At 40.6% G+C, this 19,358-nt stretch overlaps 1 protein-coding gene across 5 annotated transcripts in view; it reads left to right on the top strand.

The window, feature by feature from the left end:
• Positions 1-19,358, top strand: part of Rbcn-3B (WD repeat-containing protein Rbcn-3B) — a 307,575-nt gene that overhangs the window by 49,954 nt on the left and 238,263 nt on the right. For 4 of the 5 annotated variants that reach the window (XM_068378884.1, XM_068378883.1, XM_068378882.1 and 1 more), the window contains exon 8: positions 2,407-2,430. The exons of the other annotated variant lie outside the window; for it this stretch is intronic. In XM_068378884.1, coding sequence (XP_068234985.1) covers positions 2,407-2,430 — 24 coding nt within the window. The remainder of the gene's footprint in view (positions 1-2,406; positions 2,431-19,358) is intronic. 5 annotated transcript variants of the gene reach the window in all.

Here is a 19,358-nt window from a genome sequence, read left to right as displayed (position 1 = left end):
ACTATAGTAGAAACATTTGAGTAGATTGCATACAATAGTAGCACCATTTGTTTTTTATAAAAGGAAACTAATCATTTCAGATATTAAAGGCTATGGATCTTTGCAGAATACCATACGCAAGCATCTACCTCGGGTTCAAAATGAGATGCTTTAAAATGTTGTAATACTATACTAGTATTACAATATTTTAAAGCATCTCGTTTTGAACCTTTTAAAGATATTTCTGTGAAAGACCTCACGGATAGGACTTTTTTTTTTTGTAAGCTTTAGAGGAATACAATCTTCTTGAAGATAACAAAGGTTTGGGAGAAAATAAGATGATTTCATCTCTTATACTCACATTCCAAGATAAGAAGGATTACTGTATAAGGCGAAGGCTTTGCCTCAATTTTCGATCATCCCTCTTTGGACAAGAAAGTTGGTGATGTGTCAGAGAACAGATTTCTTTGTCCTATGGGAGAGGTGAAGTGTTATTTGGACAAGACTAAATAGATTAAGGGATGGATTCCTGATTGGTTTGGTTCAGTTAGGATGATAATATTATTTTTCCAAAAATGCTGTATGATTTCTTGTTAAAATTTTAATCACAGCGGTTAACAGAGAAGTGTATCCAAGTCAGATGAAAGCTTATTGAAGGTTAGAATTCATGATAGAAGTGCAGCTACACTTTTTATTTACTGATGGAATCTTTCTTTTTAAAGTCTTAAAGGCAACTCAATGGTGTACCAAGTCTGTTATTGCTAAACATTACCATAGAGAAAATTGGTTTTCTTATCAGGGTTGGTGGACTTAGGGTGCTGTAGTGTCTGTGTCGGATTTAGTTTTAATAGATAATCTTCTGTTAATAGTGTAAATTTAATATAGGAGTAGTTTTTTCCTTTGTGATAATTCCCAGTGTTGGGTACTTTATAAAAGTGTATAGCTTTATCATAGGAGCTTTTTGGTTGATAATCTAGAGGCTCTAGATATAACACTTTTTGTGATGGTTAATTACCGTGGTACTATGCCACGAGGTAAGTCTCAGGTACATGATAAGTTAATTAGTTAGAAGCTTTACTGTTCGTGTCTCTTGCCTTCACTAATCCACCTCCATCAGAGTGTGGGAATCATCAATGCAAACTTAAAGGGAATTTTATGTATATAACCATAATTTTAGTATATTTTTTTTATACAGTACTCATCTCATGTTCATATATACAGTATGCCTCCCTCCTCCCCAATGACAAGTGATGTCAAGAGGATAGAAATTTAGTTTTGACTTTGAGACTGAAAAGACAAAAAGTACACGACATACTCAAGCCAAGGTTGTTGCCATTAATTGCCAGATTATCTCAACACAGTATTGCACTATGCTAGAGGACTAAGCCTATTGAAAGAAAAGAAAACAGGAAATTTTAGATGTAGGGTATAAGTTGATATAAATCAAGGCTTTGGGAGAGAAGCAATTTGAACATCAGTTGATAATGAAAACATTTTTTTTTTTTCTAATTTAATTTTTCCCTCGAGTATACTACTGCCGATTATATAGCATTGCATGGTTTGAGTATGCTTGCAGTATCCTAGTCGATCATGAAGTATGAACATAGTCTGTCGTTTGCTCCAACCGTTTTCAAGTTTGGGTATTTGCCTAGTTTTTCTAGTGTCAGTTAGTTTTAGCTCAATCAGATATATCTTTTATTATTTTTAGAATGCTTGTGTGTGTTAAATGTTCAGAAAGTTATTACTGAAGGGTACCAATCCTCTTTCTATTTATGTGCTGAAATGTACTTTTTATCTGAGAGGAACTAATTTTTAAATATGTAAAGCAAGTTCTTAATAATGTATAGAATAAAGATTTGCCTTGCAGTTACTCCTTACCTTAGAAGTAAAGTGCTGTGGTTCTGTTGAAGACATATTTTATTGGAGCCTCAAATTTAATTTTATACTATCCACTCTGTGTACTTATTTTTATTTTTGTAGCTGTTTCTCATAATTATTTTAGCAATGACCAGTTGTTTTTCATGTTTTGATGGGCTGTTTTTAATGTGTAGTGATAAACAATAGTTGGTATCAGATTATCTAAATAATTTACTTTACATAGAGTTATAAGAAATTTATTTCAGTCAGCTTTTGTGATGAAAATGTTGCCTTTTATGCATTTTGATTAAATGCTGTGGTAGTTAAAGAACTAAAGTTCAACATTTGATAATATTTTATTAGATGAAAAAATTCAAGGCATGATAATGAAAGTTTATATTATAATGCAAGCAGCTATATATGTATGATGATTGCAAGTTAATAGAAAAATATAAGTGCAATATGATTTTTCCTTATGGAGTTTATTTTTTAGTTATCATGCTTTACTTTATACACACTCATGCCACAATGCTTGTCTGTTAACCCACACCTCACCATATCCTTTTGCAGGTTATTGAGGGGCAAAGCAGTTAGGTTAGTAGTGATGCACAATTTTCAAGTTGTTTTGGATGTGCTTCTGCTTGCTTTTTGTTCCAGAATTGCAGTTGTTAACTGCTGCTACTGCTCTCAATTATTGCACTGCATGCAGATACAGTATAAAGTTCCTTCTGGCAGTTGACTTAAATGCAAGCATGCATCCTTTAAAATACCATAAAATGATTTAATTCTCGTTGAATAAAATTTGTTTTTCAATATTTAACTTAGCCGGTGAATATATAGCTGCAACTCTGTTGCTCGACAGACAACTCTACGGAAAAACTTGCCAGCGATCGCTACACAGGTTGCGGGTGTGCCCAACAGCGCCATCTGTCGACCAGATACCCAGCTCTCATGTAAACAAAGACTCAATTTTCTCTCTGTCGAGGTGTCGACAAGACGTACTTTACTCGCTGTTGCTAAACTGGAGTTTTTCACATCTAATTGGTGAAGTACTATATTCTAGTTTTGAGCTTTCGCAATGCAGGTGTTTTATCTTCATCTTAAATCTTGAACTCGTTTTGGATAGATTTAATTATGGTGACAAAGAGAGTATGGACTTTCTTTCACTTTTAAATGGCCGACCCTTCCCTTAGACGGAAGTGTGTTTAGGCTTTTAGTAATTATCTTATCACGTTATAAATTTATAGATTTTCCTCTATATATTTTATATCTCTCCGCCTTTATTAGGCCTCTTCGATTAACTTTCCATTTATTATAAACATATAAAAATAAATTTTAATGTTTTGTTTATATGCGACCTTTCCTGAGAGTAGGCGGTCCTAACTTGGAAACCTAAGTTAATCAATGTTGAGCCCTTTATATCGTAATTAGCTTTTAAAGAGCTAAGGATTTAAAACTTTTTAAATGTAATATTTTATGAAAGAATTTCTTTGATAGTCTTCGTACTGTTTTCAAAGATGAACTAACGTTTAGTTTATTTATGCTACGCAGTTGTTGACGTTCAGGACGTTCAACATGCGCTCTATCGTTACGATAGAGAGAGAGTGTATCACGGTTTCACTTTGCAGTAAGAGTAAATCGATTCTGACGTTTTGTTCATTCTTTCTTAGCTTAAATGTTTTAAATTCTATTTTAAAGGAACTTTTTAATTGAAAAACCTTTCAGTTTTTTCCTTTAGTCAAATAACATGTTTTTTTGACGAAATATAATTGGGCTCTTCTCTTAGGTGCGAAATCAAGAGAGAAAGAGAGAGAGAGATAGAGACGGAGGGAGAGAGAGGAGAGAAAACGTTCCGTTCAGCGGGTAACGTTGTTCTCGAGTTACTCTCGTCCCTAGTCTCTGTACGGGGAGGAAGGATAAAACGTTTTTAGTTTTTTATTCTCGTCCCCAGGCTATGTGCGGTGAGAGATTGAAAACGTAGTTTATAGGAACTAGTGTTTAGTCTCTTTCCCAGCCACTGATTTTTTTTTTATCTTAAAATATGTTTTCTGTTTTTTGCTGGTATTAATGAGCTTGCATTATACGACTGATTTCGCAATTACTACCTTTTAATGAAGGGTAGAATTGCGTGTTTCAGGTAGAAATCAGTAAAAGTTTCGATTTCAGTGAAATAAGTGCAAAACAGAAAATCGAAGTGATAAAGTGATATGCGCAAAGTGTTAGTGTTGCGTCCGAGGGTTCGTCTGTTCGTGCCTGTCGTTCACCTAGTCCGGGACCTCTTGCAAGCTCCCAAGCCCAGGGGAGAAGTAATGTCAAACGAATTATGGGTTCGAGAGCCCTTGATCAACGAACAGACGTTTTCCCTCTATGGTATCGGGTGTATCTTACCAAGATCTCCCCTACCATAAGACGAGAGAGACGTTGTTTCTCCTCGTCATCCGAAGGCTTTTCGCATAAGAAACCTGTCACAAGGTTTCGAAGCCCTTAAGCGAAAGTCAGTCCTTTCAGGACAGGTCCAGCGTCCTGGTTACAGCCATTAGGACAGCTCTGACCCTATGCAGTCATCGGATAACTGCTCGCCGCCTAACAAAAGCGTAACACAGACTCCGAGAGTCTTTTTTGTTGGCAAAGTGTTGTGGTCACAGACGTTACCCTCGTCTCTTACCACAACCATTTCCGTTGATCCTTAATGGGTTGTATGGCTAGACATGCAGTATATGCTTGCCTCCCTTATGGAAGACTATTCTGCCGATTAGTCCGTTGAGTCTAGCCGTTTATCTCATCGATATCCTGGCTTTCAGCCAACCTAACGTTCCTTTGTGCTTACTGTTGACGTTGGCGTAGCTAAGTCACGTCAGTCAGGTTGTTTAGAACCACACTCGATGCGGTCTCGTGTGGTTTTTCAGCCGCATTTGGACGTTAGGCCACTTGCTGATGCTCCTGTTGACGTTCAAGACGTTCACTAACAATCGGAGTTGACTTGTTTTGACGCTGTGCGTCAACCTCCACATTCTAGAGTTGTTTTGACTGCTCAGTCTAGGCAGTCAAAGCAGTCTCGAGTGGATGCTGTGCGTCCTCACGCACCTGTTGTGGTTGACAGTTCAGTTGTTGACAGTTCACAGACTGTCAAGCAGTTACATGACGTTGCGTTCTGGTCCGCTACTAATGCACCAGTGAGTGTGGACTCTGCTTGTAAAGCATTGCCACCACGGTAGGTCTCTCCCTTGCTTGAGACTCAGCTTTTATCGGACAAGGTTCCTGTAGATGAGGAAGTTGCTGTTCCCCCTCCTACTGATATTCCCTTGAGGACTCTGTCAGATGGAGAGGAGCCTAAATCTGCTTAGCCCCCTATGGACTTTAATTAAATCATGATGATTTTTTTTAAGGATCTTTGTCCGGATCTTTTTGTAACTGCTGCTCCTCGTTCGCCTTAACGTCAGAGCTTACACTAGGCCTAGCTACTTCGAAGCCGTTGTTTTTAAGCTAGTGCTCTCTCGCTCTCCTAGAGAGCTTTACGTTGGCTAGGCGACTGGTTTTTCACCAGGAGGAGTTTGGGGGATACAGCCTTTGCTTTCCCTTCTTTTAAACTGGCTTATAGAGCGAGAGTCTGATATGACACGAGAGAAGTTCTCGGCTTGGGAGTTCATGCCTCTGCCCAGATAGACTTCTCAAATCTCGTAGACTCCCTGGCGCCTGGCCAGGAGACGCTCCAAGTTTTTTACAGGTCAACTTCACAGCTGTTTTCGAGCCTTTGAAGTTTTGCTGTACAATTATGTCATGCATAAACAAGGCTTTCAGGGATGGAAAGCGGTACCGCCTCAGTTGCTAACCCCGTCTGTGGCCGCACCTGCTCCCGTAGACCCTAAATGGGCTTTGCTGCAAGACATGCAGTCCAAGCTTGCGTTCTTGATAGAGGACTTTAATGCGGAGAAGGTTGCTACCGAACCTTCTGGCCAACAACCTTCCAACCGGTCGGTTGTGCGCCCTGTTGACGCTGAGGTAACCTACTCGCGTCTGCCAGTTGAGGTGGTTCCTCCACCGATGCGACCCAGTGTGGGTTGCCAGCCGCACGTTGTCGTTAAGCGACGCTCGGAGGTGGTTGTTGACGTTCAGGACGTTCAACAAGCAGCAGAGGTGACTTGTTTTGACGCAGTGCGTCAACCTCAGCAACCCGGTAGGGTGTTGACTGCACAACCCAGACGGTCTAGACAGTCTCGGGTTGACGCTGTGCTTCCTCGCGCACCCATGGTTGTTGACAGTTCACAGACTGTGCAGCAGTTCCATGATGTTGCGTCCGGCTCCGTCACGCATGCGACCGGACTCAGTGAGCCAGACGTTGCCGTTTCCTCATCAGTTTTCGGATGAGGAACCCTCTGATGAGGACGTTGCTGAACAACAAGACGATCAGCCCCCAGAATAGATCAAGCCCTGCTATCCATCCAGAAGATGCTGAAGAAGGAACGCTGCTCAGTCAGGCTGTGGATGAGTCTGGTAGGGACGCTGTCATCCGTGGAACAATTTGTGTCACTAGGAAGACTACTCCTCCGTCCTCTTCATACCATCTAGCTTTTCACTGGAAAAAGGACAAGACGCTAGAAGCGGTCTCGCTCCCGGTTTCCGAAAAGATAAAGTCTTGTCTGACTTGGTGGAAGGACAATATCAACCTAAGAGAGGGTCTTCCCCTGGCTGTTCAGACTCCCAACCACGTTCTCTTCTCGGACGCATCGGACGTGGGCTGGGGCGCGACACTAGACGGTCGGGAATGCTCAGGACTTTGGAACTCGAGTCAGAGGAGCATGCATATCAACAGCAAGGAGCTGTTGGCAGTACATCTGGCCTTGAAAAGCTTCAAGTCTCTCCTTCGAGGCAAAGTGGTGGAAGTTAACTCGGACAACACCACGGCCTTGGCGTACATCTCCAAACAAGGAGGTACCCACTCACTGACGTTGTACGAGATCGCAAGGGACCTGCTCATCTGGTCAAAAGGTCAAGACATCTTCCTAGTAACGAGGTTCATCCAAGGCGACTTGAACGTCATAGCAGATTGTCTCAGTCGGAAAGGGCAAGTAATTCCAACCGAATGGACCCTCCACAAGGATGTGTGCAAGAGACTTTGGGCCACTTAGGGTAAACCATCCATAGATCTCTTTGCAACCTCGCTGACCAAGAGGCTTCCAATCTATTGCTCTCCAGTCCCGGACCCAGCAGCAATACATATAGATGCTTTCCTCCTAGATTGGTCACATCTGGATCTCTACGCATTCCCACCGTTCAAGATTGTCAACAAGGTACTGCAGAAGTTCGCCTCTCACGAAGGGACAAGGTTGACGTTAGTTGCTTCCCTCTGGCCCGCGAGAGAATGGTTCACCGAGATACTGCGATGGTTAGTAGACGTTCCCAGTAGTCTTCCTCTAAGGGTAGACCTTCTACGTCAGCCACACGTAAAGAAGGTACTCCAAAGCCTCCACGCTCTTCGTCTGACTGCCTTCAGACTATCGAAAGACTCTCGAGAGCTAGAGGCTTTTCGAAGGAAGCAGCCAGTGCGATTGCTAGAGCAAGGAGAGCGTCTTCCATTAGAGTCTACCAATCGAAGTGGGAAGTCTTCCGAGACTGGTGCAAGTCAGTTTCTGTATCCTCGACCAGTACCTTTGTAGCTCAAATAACTGTTTTTCTCTTATACCTGAGAAAAGGACGATCCCTTTCAGCTCCCACTATCAAGGGCTACAGAAGCATGTTGGCATTGGTCTTCCGGCATAGAGGCTTAGATCTTTCCAAACATAAAGATCTGCAAGACCTCCTTAAGTCTTTTGAGACCACCAAGGAGCGTCGTTTGGCTACCCCTGGATGGAATTTAGACGTGGTACTAAGATTCTTCATGTCAGACAGGTTGGAGCCGTTACAATCAGCCTCCCTGAAAGATCTCACTCTTAAGACTCTTTTCCTGGTATGCTTAGCCTCGGCTAAAAGAGTCAGTGAGATTCATGCCTTCAGCAAGAACATCGGATTTTCGTCAGAAAAAGCCACTTGTTCGCTGCAACTTGGTTTTCTAGCCAAAAATGAGCTGCCTTCTCGGCCTTGGCCTAAATCTTTCGATATCCCCAGCTTATCGGAGATCGTAGGCAATGAACTAGAAAGAGTCTTATGCCCTGTTAGAGCTCTTAAGTTCTATTTAAAGCGTACTAAACCTTTACGAGGCCAATCTGAAGCTTTATGGTGTTCAGTTAAGAAACCATCCTTGCCTATGTCAAAGAATGCTTGGTCAGACTTTATCAGATTGTTAATACGAGAAGCTCATTCACATCTGAGTGAGGAAGACCGAACTTTGCTTAAGGTGAAGACGCACGAAGTTAGAGCTGTAACAACTTCCGTGGCCTTTAAGCAAAATATATCTCTGCAAAGTATAATGGACGCAACCTATTGGAGAAGCAAGTCAGTGTTCGCGTCATTTTACTTGAAAGATGTCCAGTCTCTTTACAAGAACTGCTACACACTGGGACCATTCGTAGCAGCGAGTGCAGTAGTGGGTGAGGGCTCAACCACTACAATTCCCTAATTCCTTATCCTTTTAATCTGTCTCTTGAAGTGTTGTTTTTTTATGGGTTGTCCGGAAGGCTAAGAAGCCTTTCGCATCCTGGTTGATTTGGCGGGTGGTCAAAGTCATTTCTTGAGAGCGCCTAGATTAGGGGTTTGATGAGGTCCTGTGGTATGGGTTGCAACCCTTGATACTTCAGATCATAGGGGTCGATCAGCATCCTAAGAGGATCGCGAGGCTCCGTAAGGAAGACGTACTTAAAAGGCAGAGTAATTGTTCAAGTCGACTTCCTTACCAGGTACCTATTTATTTTGTTTTTGTTATTTTGATAACTTCTAAAATGAAATAAAAAACTCTTAGCTCATAAAAGTGTAAACATATATTACTGGTCTCTACCCACCATCCTGGGTGTGAATCAGCTATATATTCACCGGCTAAGTTAAATATTGAAAAATGTTATTTTGATTATAAAATAAATTTTTGAATATACTTACCCGGTGAATATAAATTAAAGGACCCTCCCTTCCTCCCCAATAGAGACGCAGTGGGACGAGGAGAAAATTGAGTCTTTGTTTACATGAGAGCTGGGTATCTGGTCGACAGATGGCGCTGTTGGGCACACCCGCAACCTGTGTAGCGATCGCTGGCGAGTTTTTCCGTAGAGTTGTCTGTCGAGCAACAGAGTTGCAGCTATATATTCACCGGGTAAGTATATTCAAAAATTTATTTTATAATCAAAATAACATTTTTCATTGAGTCATCAGGCCATTGTGTTAAACACCTTTGGGATTAATGGTTTTTTGTTTTACTAGGTGAATACTACCAAAACCCCTTTTTTTATATTTACAGTAAATACAGTAGTTTCTGTCTGTCATATGTTCTTTTTATCATATGTTTACAGATGGCTGGAAGTTTTTCTTCCACTTTTGTATAGAATCTATCATTGTCTTTTATTTGTCGGTGCTTTAGATAATTTTCTTATCTGGTATTATTTTGTGATAATCAGGCATTACTAATACATTAGCTAACATTTAGCTGTATATATGCAATTGGGCATACTGTAACAATCTTTAATTTTCAGATTAAAAGCATAAGTTTACACCCATTTCATTTAATGAGGTGTAGGTTTCTAAAAATACTTTACATATGATGGAAAGCAGTCTCTGTCATCAAGTTGGCAAAAGCATACTTGCCCACTTTATTTTTAACTCCTTGCTTGGAAGCTCTGAATGGCTTTATGTATAATTGGCTTAAAAGAGTGAAACTGTGTTCTGAGTAATTTTAAATGCATATATTTTTGCAAATATTACAAATGGATTATTGGGGTCAATTAATAGTTTATTACCAGGTACAATTGAGGGCTTTGTATCTGGAATGCTGTTATCAAGAAATGTAATTCATCTGTAGTCCATAGTGGATGATAAAAGGAGATATGGGAATTTGAAACTCTTGAAATTCCATACTTTAACCTATTCAGCAATGACGTGCTGTAAGAAGGAATATATTTATGAATTAATGAAACCATTTGTTTTACCCTAAGAGATCAGTTGTAAAGTGAAGTTAATTATAGTATAGTACTTTAGTTTTATTACTGTAAATAATTTAAAGTATTTAGAGAGATATTAAAAGTTGATTAGATTAACTTCTTTCATTGAAATTATAAATTTTGGTATTTTCTGTTTTACATTTTATGAGGAATTTCTTTAGTTGCAATATCATTATGTTTTTTCCTGCTGTTATACTTTATTGAAAGTCTTACATTGCTGTCACAGATGCTATTTCTTACCAAAAAAAAACAGCTAGGCTTGATTTTTCTCAGATAACAAGCATGTTACTAACTAAAAATATAAGTAATTGCAATATTACACTGTTATAAATCAATTTTAAATATTAAACTTAGCCGGTGAATATATAATAGCTGACGTCTCCGACGGCTCGACAGATTCCAAAAACTCGCGAGCGATCGCCGTGAAGGTTGCGGGTGTGCCCACCAGCGCCGACTATCGGCCAGATACCGCATATACTTGTAAACATCTCCAGTTCTTCTCTGTCGGTCTTGTCGACAAGTTGGTTCCACTCGCTTTATGACCTCGAGTTTTCTACCAAATTGGTGAAGTACTTGGTTTTGGTTTTATTGCTTTCGCCGTGTTGGATTATTCAATACTATCTTCAAAAGAAATGCTTTTGAAAGGAGAGGAAAAGTGTTTTGCCCTTGCTTTTTTTTTTTTATCTCTGGTTTTTCCATAGAGTAAAGATGGCCGACCCTTCCCTCAGTGTACGGAAGTGTGTTTAAGGCTTTTAGTAATTATTTTATCACGTTATAAATTATTGTTGATATTTATAGTTTTTCCTCTATATATTTTATATCTCACCCGCCTTTATTAGGCCTCTTCGATTAGCTTTCCATTTATACTAAACATCAAGTTAAATTTTATGTTTTGTTTATATGCGGCCTTTACCTATTCCTCCCCTAGTCCGAGATGTAGGCGGTCCTAACTTTGAAACCGAAGTTAAACAACGTTGAGCCCATTCAACTTTTATTTTTGTTAAGTTTAAATCAATTGCTCTGTAAGAGTTATGAAATGAATATTTTTTAGAAAATATTTTAAGAAATATATTCTTTGAATAGTCTTCGTGCTGTTTTTTTTTTCAAAGATGAACTAACGTTTGGTTTATTTATGCTACGCAGTTTGCGCTATATCGTTACGATAGAGAAAGAGAGAATCACGGTTTCACTTTGCAGAAAGAGTAAATCGATTTTGACGTTTTGTTCATTCTTCTTTCAAACTGAAGTATTTTAGATACTAATTTAAAGGAACTTGTTAATTTTCAATTTCTTAGTCCTTTCAGTTTTTTCCTTTGGTCAAATAACCTGTTTATTGACGAAGGGTGAGTGGGCAATTCTCTTGTGTGTGACAAGAGAGAGAGAGAGAGAGAGAAAGAGAGAACGATCCGATCTTTATTCTCGTCCCAAGTCTCTGTACGAGGAGTTTGGGAGCGAGTAACGTTGTTCTCGATTCAGTTTTTTTACTCTCGTCCCAAGTCTCTGTACGGGAAGAGAGGATAAAACGTTTTTAGTTTTTATTCTCGTCCCAAGGCACTGTACGGTGAGAGATTGAAAACATAGTCTTTAGTGAACTAGTGTTTAGTCTCCTCCCCAGTCACTGATCCTTTTTAACTTTATATATTTCCGTTTTATTCGATATGTATGTATAAGTTTATTGATTTTTTCATGTGTGTTTCATTTTGTACTAATGTGCTTACATTATACGACTCATTTCGCAATTATAACCTTTTGATGTAAGGGAGAATTGCGTGCTTCAGGTAGATATCAGATTTATTCATGCCTTATGTGAAATTATTGAAAAATATGATATCAGTGAAGTAAGTGCAAAAAACATGTTCTGTGTTGCGGAGGGTTCGTTTGTTCGTGCTTGTCGCTCCCCTAGTCCGAGACCTCTTTCAGGCTCCCCTGCACCAGGGAGAAGTAATGTCGTAGGACTTAAGGGGACGAGAGGCTTTAACCAACGTACAGACGTTCCCTCTTTGGTATCGGACGTTTCTCGTCAAGATCGCCCTTACCATAAGACGGGTGAGACTGTGTTCTCCTCGTCATCCGAAGACTTTTCGCAAAAGAAACCTTGGCGCAAGGTTTCTAGACCCTTTAAGCGAAAGTCAGTCCCTTCAGGACAGGTCCAGCATCCTGGCTGTAGCCATTGGGACAGCTCTGACCCTTTGCAGTAGTCGGAAGACTGTTCACCTATTAAACGCAAGCGTAACACGGGGTCCGAGGGTCGCGGTAAAGGCAATGTTTTGCCAACACAGACGTTACCGTCGCCTCGGCCCGTTCCGACTCCCGATGATCCTAAATGGGTTGTCCTGCAGGACATGCAGACTAAGCTTGCCTCCCTTATGGAGAAGTATGACGTTGAGCAGGTTCACGATGAACCTTAGCTTTCGAGTCGCCGTTACGCTAAACGAGACTCTAGCCGTCAGCCGCCCAAACGAGCATTTACTCGTCCGTTTGACGTTAGTGCTGACGTTTCTTGTACTTTGAAACGTGATGTCAGTAGTTTTTCACGTCAGTCACGTGACATGGATCCTCCCTCGCTGCAGTCTCGTGTTGACTTTCAGCCGCTGCCGCAGTCTCGTGTTGACGTTCAGCCGCTGCCGCAGTATCGTGTTGACGTTCAGCCGCTGCCGCAGTCTCGTGTTGACATTCAGCCGCTGCCGCAGTCTCGTGTTGACGTTCAGCCGCTGCCGCCGCAGCCCCGACCTGACGTTCGCCGACCGGCTCAGTTGCCTCGACTTGACGTTGAGCGTCAATCACCGCAGTCGGAGGTTGTTTTGCCTGCTCAGTCTATGCAGTCAAGGCAGTTCCGACGTGACGTCGAGCGTCAATCAACTTCAGTTGTTGTTGTTGGTCAGTCACAAGGATTTCAGTCCTTTCAGCAGCGGCGTGACGTCGCTTCCTCTACTGCTACTGCTGCTCCTTTGCTTGTTGACATTGCCTGTCAAGCGTTGCCGCCGCGGCAGGTCTCTCCTTTTCATGAGACTCGGCAATTGTCGGACGAGGTTCCTTCAGATGAGGAAGTTGCTGATCCTCCTCCTACTGATATTCCTTTGGGGACTATGTCAGACGGAGAGGAGCCTAAAGCTGGTCAGCCCTCTATGGACTTTAAAAAAGTCATGCTGATTTTTAAGGATCTTTTTCCGGACCATTTTGTAACTGCTGCTCCTCGTTCGCCTTCGTCAGAGTTTACGCTAGGCCTAGCTACTTCGAAGCCGTCGTTTTCTAAGCTAGTGCTCTCTCGCTCTTCTAAGAGAGCTTTACATTTGCTAGGCGACTGGTTGATCACCAGGAGGAGTTTGGGGGAGACAGCCTTTGCTTTCCCCCCTTTTAAACTGGCTTCTAGAGCGAGCGTCTTTTATGACACGGGAGAAGTTCTCGGCTTGGGAGTTCCTGCCTCTGCCCAGGGAGACTTCTCAAGCCTCATAGACTCTCCCCGTCGCCTGGCCATGAGACACTCCAAGATTTTATGGTCGGCTTCAGAGCTAGACCATCTCCTGTTAGGAGTTTTTCGAGCGTTTGAAGTTTTTATTTGTTGGATTGGTCCCTTGGAGCCTTAAGTAAGAAGGTCTCTCCAGCTGTCAATGTATTGCTGTACAATTATGTCATGCATGAACAAGGCTATCAGGGATGGCTCCAATGATCTGACAGCCACGTTCACTGCAGGAACAAGGCTATCAGGGATGGCTCCAATGATCTGGCAGCCACGTTCACTGCAGGAGTACTTAAGATGTAAGTGCGCTCAATGTGTTCATTGTCAAGACAAACTTCACGATGAAGACTACCAAATCTGTCTTGGCAGCAGTAAGGGAAGGCGACTGGATGGTCTCTCTCGACCTTCAGGATGCATACTTCCACATCCCGATTCATCCAAACTTTCAACAACATCTGAGGTTTGTGGACGGGAAAGTAATGTACCAATGTCGAGCACTGTACTTCGGCCTCATTCCTGCTCCTCTTGTTTTTACAAGGCCCTTGCAAAATGTAGCAAGCTTTCTACATTTTTTGAGGATTCAGAGCCTCCCTTTATTTTGACGACTGGCTAATCAGGGCGTCGTCATTATATCGCTGTCTGGAGAGCCTCTAATGGACATTAGACCTAACCAAGGAGCTAGGTCTCATAGTGAACGTAGAGAAGTCGTAACTTACAGTACCCCATCCCAGACTATTCTTTATTTGGGAATGGAGATACAGTGTCTGATTTTTCGGGCCTTTTCGTCTCCCACAAGAATGGAACAAGCTCCGTTAAAAAGCCCTCTTTGCATATGTCTAAGAATGCGTGGTCTTATTTTATTAGACTTTTGATTCGGAAGGCTCACTCTCAATTAAGTGAGAAGGATCATAATTTACTTAAAGTCAAGGCTCATGAAGTTAGAGCGATAGCAACTTCTGTAGCGTTTAAGCAAAATAGACCCATTAAAAGTATTATGGACGCGACCTTTTGGAGAGGCAAGTCGGTTTTCGCTTTATATTACTTGAAAGATGTCCAGACTCTTTATGAGGACTGCTACACACTGGGACCATTCGTAGCAGCGAGTGCAGTAGTGGGTGAAGGCTCTACCACTACATTCCCTTAATCCCAATATCCTTTTAATCTACTCTTGAAATTTTTAATCTTATTTTGGGTTGTACGGGAGACTAAGAAGTCTTTCGCAATCTTTTTGATTTGGCGGGTGGTCAAAATATTGTTTCTTGAGAGCGCCCAGATTAAGGGTATTGATGAGGTCCTGTTATAGGGGTGTTCACCCTGGATATAGCAGCTCCTGGGAGTCTTTCGGCATCCTAAGAGGATCGCTGGGCTTCATGAGGATAGCGGACTAATGAGGCAGAGTAATAATCAGAGTGCTTCCTTACCAGGTACCTATACTTAAGTCTGTTTTTTGAATAATTGTCAAAAACTCTTGAGCATATACGCCTTTATTGTATTAATACTGGTCTCTACCCACCACCTTGGGTGTGAATCAGCTATTATATATTCACTGGCTAAGTTTAATATTTAAAAATGATATTTTAATTATAAAATAAATTTTTTAATATACTTACCCGGTGAATATATAAATTAAAGGCCCTCCCTTCCTCCCCGATAGAGACCTAGGGGACTGAGAAGAACTGGAGATGTTTACAAGTATATGCGGTATCTGGCCGATAGTCGGCGCTGGTGGGCACACCCGCAACCTTCACGGCGATCGCTCGCGAGTTTTTGGAATCTGTCGAGCCGTCGGAGACGTCAGCTATTATATATTCACCGGGTAAGTATATTTAAAAATTTATTTTATAATCAAAATATAATTTCCTTAACAAAATAAAATTGAGGAAGCCTCAAGGGAAATATTACTTGTTATTGCATTTATAAGAGGCATAGCTGATCACTCGATGAAAGAGTAATTGAAATAATTTTGAAGGGATCTTGGGTATAAAATGTTGAAATACTCTACTGTATACAGTATTAATATACAGTACTGTATTGCTTTATTGATGTAGTTTGATTTCTTTTGATGTACTGTAATTGTTTGTGAAGAGAGTGTTATTGTCAGCAGTGTATGCTTCTGAAAAACAAGTTTGTATGCAGTGGCTTGATAGATGTTTTATGTAGAAAACTACATTTTTTTTTTTTTAATCTTTTTTTGTTTCCACACGAATACAAGCCTCTGTAATTTAACAGGAGTATTTTTTCAGCTTGGCTGGAACTTTGGCGGTTAAAATTTATAACGAAGTGTCGGAAATTATTGGCAGATGGCGGAGAACCCCTGCCCCTCCCCCAAGCCAGTGCATTGAGTAGCCACTTTGTTCTCAGCCACTGGAGAATGGAGACGTACTCCTGGCACTGTCAACTAGCTGTTATACTTTTTTTTTTTTCATCTTGTTTATGGTTAGCAGTTGGCTTTGTGTAATAGGGAATTTAAGGAAGACAAGATGTTTTGCAGCCTTCGTGATAACTGTAGCTGACAACAGTTTCTTTGTAACCTACTAATATACACTGTTTATGTTAATAGCATTCTTGTTGCTGTTTTTTCCTCGCTACTATATAAAATTTACTATGATGGTATCATAACATAGGAATAAAATGTCATTGCACACTGTCGATAAAAGGAAAACAAAGGTATTCCTTCATCTCTCAGCACCAACAGTGGGGCCAAACATTTATCAAATTTTGAGCACACTGCCGGTCAGAAGAAAAAAGGACTCCACCCTTATTTTTCTACCTTTTAGGCAATTAGTCCTTTAAGACTGATCAATAGGAATTACATATAAGTGACTCCTACTGTTTCTCTCCTCATGGTAGAAACAGTGTAGTTCAATCCTTCACTGAGGACGAGAAAAGAGACTGCAAGATTGTGTCTAGCTTTGTTCACGTCTAATAGCACGCTACAATGCATTAATATGCTACTATGTTCTCGCTTGGTTCTTTTGGAGCGTCACCTCATCCTTAAGCAATTGTCTGCTCCCGTAGGAGCGCCATCTCGCCTGTTTAAAATTGCGCACTCTTAGATAGCACATTTTATCTGTTTGCGTGCTCATCAGAATGTTGCTATGTATTAGTATGCTACTACAGTATGTGTTCATGTGATCCTAAGAGAACACCACCTCATCTGTTAATGGTCCCACGGTCTTACGGAGCACCATCTTACCTGTTTGGAATTGCATGCTACTACAGGAGTGTTACCTTTTCTGTTCAGGACTGCGCTTTCCTATTTGTGCCACTTCACCTATTCATGATTGTGTGCTCTTAAAGCAGCACCATATCACCTGTTTACAATTTCTTGCAAATACAGGAGCACCACTTCATATGCTTGCATTCATGCACATCTACAGAAACGCCATTTCACTTGCTCGCAGTTGATTGCTCGACATCTCACCTGCTCACGATTGACTGCGTGACATTTCGCCTGTTTCCGATCTCGCATTACCTCACCTACTTGTGAGAGCCCTCCCCTACCAGAGCTCCACCTCACATGCTTGCAAGAGCTCTCCCTACCAGAGCGCCACCTCACGTGTTTGCACTAGCACTCAGTAGACTTACTGTATATCGTTTACATGCTCTTGCACACCCCAGTGAGAGCACTCACCTATTTATTCACACTCATTCATCGAACTTATAGCATTCACATGCTTGCCCGCTCCTATCTATTCACGCACAAGGACACTTACTAGTTTGGCACGCAATCTTCTGATCCCAAGTACTACCCCACTCTTGTGCTCGCCCACTTGCTGTGCACTCGTTGGATCCAGATATCACACCTCTTTACACTCAAATGCACTCTACTGCTGGCAAGCAATCTCCAGATTAAGAACATACTGTTTGCATGTGCCTTTCTAGAAAGCTACGCTGATCTAATGATAGCTCACATTCGCCTTCTAGTAAGGGAAGAAACTTGATAATTCTTCATTCACCAGGGAATTTCGTGAGGTGAGAGAATACTTACTAGGAATATTCCTTCCCCTTAGATACGTATCAGTGTACGATACAAGTACTTACACACCAGCTATCTGTGCTTTCACAAGAAAAAGCATGCATGCTACCAGTAGGAGTAAGGTCTTGCCCTTCTCTTCCTTTCCTATAAGAGTACCCTCTAGCTTTCAGGAGAGTGAAAGTTGTTCCTTTGGGTACAGACATCAATACACTGTTTGTCAACTACTGTTGTTCTTGTACTGAATGCAGTGCTTTCAACCGAATGTTACTTCTACACTTGAGGGGATAGGCTTCAAAACAGGTCTTATCAATGTACCGATCTCAGAGTATGTGAGGGAGCTACATACTGTGATCATACCCAACTCCAAGTACTGTACTGTAGTTTGTGCCAAGTGCGTACTCAGTGTTGAGCAGTTTGGGATACCACAGAGAGAGAGAGAGAGAGAGAGAGAGAGAGAGAGAGAGAGAGAGAGAGAGAGAGAGAGAGAGAGATATATATATATATCATGTCACTAAGGCACATTACTGTAAATTCAAGATGACCCCATTTCATTACTGTACATACTTCAAAATTAAAGAGGAAATAAATATCGGTTCCATTAAAAAACATGGGTAGGAAGAGCCAGGATGACAAAGTAATTATATCAAGGACAATGATAATACAACAGATTCATCTTTGAGGGTTGAAATTTAATTTTGAGGCTAATTTTTGGGAACTAGATAACCTTTTAACAAAAGTATGGCAAATCTTTCATACTCCTAAATAGGTGACAATTGAAATGATCTTAGAGAAACATGATTCCAGCAGGATCAATTGCATTGTATCTATGCTACCTAATATACCACATTCAAGTACTTGTGATGGAACCACTAAGAAAAGGAAATACATTAGTCTGCAATTTATATTAATCATCTGTCTCAAACAGGCATCTTTATGAAGCCAGAGTACTAAATGTTTTTTCTTATGTTGTGCAGTCAAGCATAAGAAAAAGAATCATAGCAAGTAACAAAGTACAAACTGTAGCATACTATATATACTTTATTCTCATATTAAATGAAGATTCAAGGTTCTCTAGAAGGATTGACAATGTCCAAACAAGCAAGGAATGTCCTGCAATTCAATATCAACAGCTAAGAAAAGATAGACGCCTATAGAATTTGTAAATAATTTACAGTTAGTCGGGTAGGTTTTATGGTGATAGATAATTAACGCCTGAGAACTTTTTATACCAGAAAGGTTCTAGACAATCTTATTGTTGATATCCCAACTCAGTTAAATCAGAATGGAAACGTATCAAAGTGCTTGAAACACTCCTACACTTCTGCATTATGTATTGTTGATACCACCTTTTCAACCAGGCTTTTGTTAGATTACTAGTGTCCAGTACCCTCTGAACACTGGGATATAAATATCCCAGCAAGATTAAATCTGTTATTCATAGTTTATAGAGAAAAAATATAGTTAACTGTCATTGTTAAAGTCAACAGTTATTGCACTTACAGTATATCCTCATTTTCAAGAATTAACATAGTCAGAATTTTCAGTCGCTTTGATATTTGCTCTCCATAGATAAATCATATGACCTGCATATAATTTGCAGATTTCTATTCATTAATCCCCTTATTCCTCCCTTTTGTCCTTTATTTTTTGTCTCCCTTGCTAAAATATTTCATGATAGAATGGTGAGGCAAGTAAAGATGTACCTAAGTAATACTCTGTATCTAACCGCTAGGTCTGTTTTTCTTGATTGTTATACATCTGCTCTCATCCCATTTGTTATGATTTATTTCCTAGTTCTGTTCTACTTTGATCTTTATTAAGATTTTTTCTTTTACTATTACAGATGATTCAATTTTCCTTGCCTCATTCATGGCAATCACCTTCTGTTGTTTGCCTTCAATTTGTAATCTCTCTATTTATCATCTGATAGAGAGCCAAGTTCAGTATTTCCAGTATATTTTTCCTTCATCTCAATCCATAGATCTTCCATTTTCTGTAGATGGAAAAG

Source organism: Palaemon carinicauda, chromosome 8 (assembly GCF_036898095.1).
Source record: "Palaemon carinicauda isolate YSFRI2023 chromosome 8, ASM3689809v2, whole genome shotgun sequence".
Taxonomy (NCBI): Eukaryota; Metazoa; Arthropoda; class Malacostraca; order Decapoda; family Palaemonidae; genus Palaemon; species Palaemon carinicauda.
The sequence above is the reverse complement of the archived record's forward strand: the minus strand, read 5'-3'. Positions and strand labels throughout refer to the sequence as shown.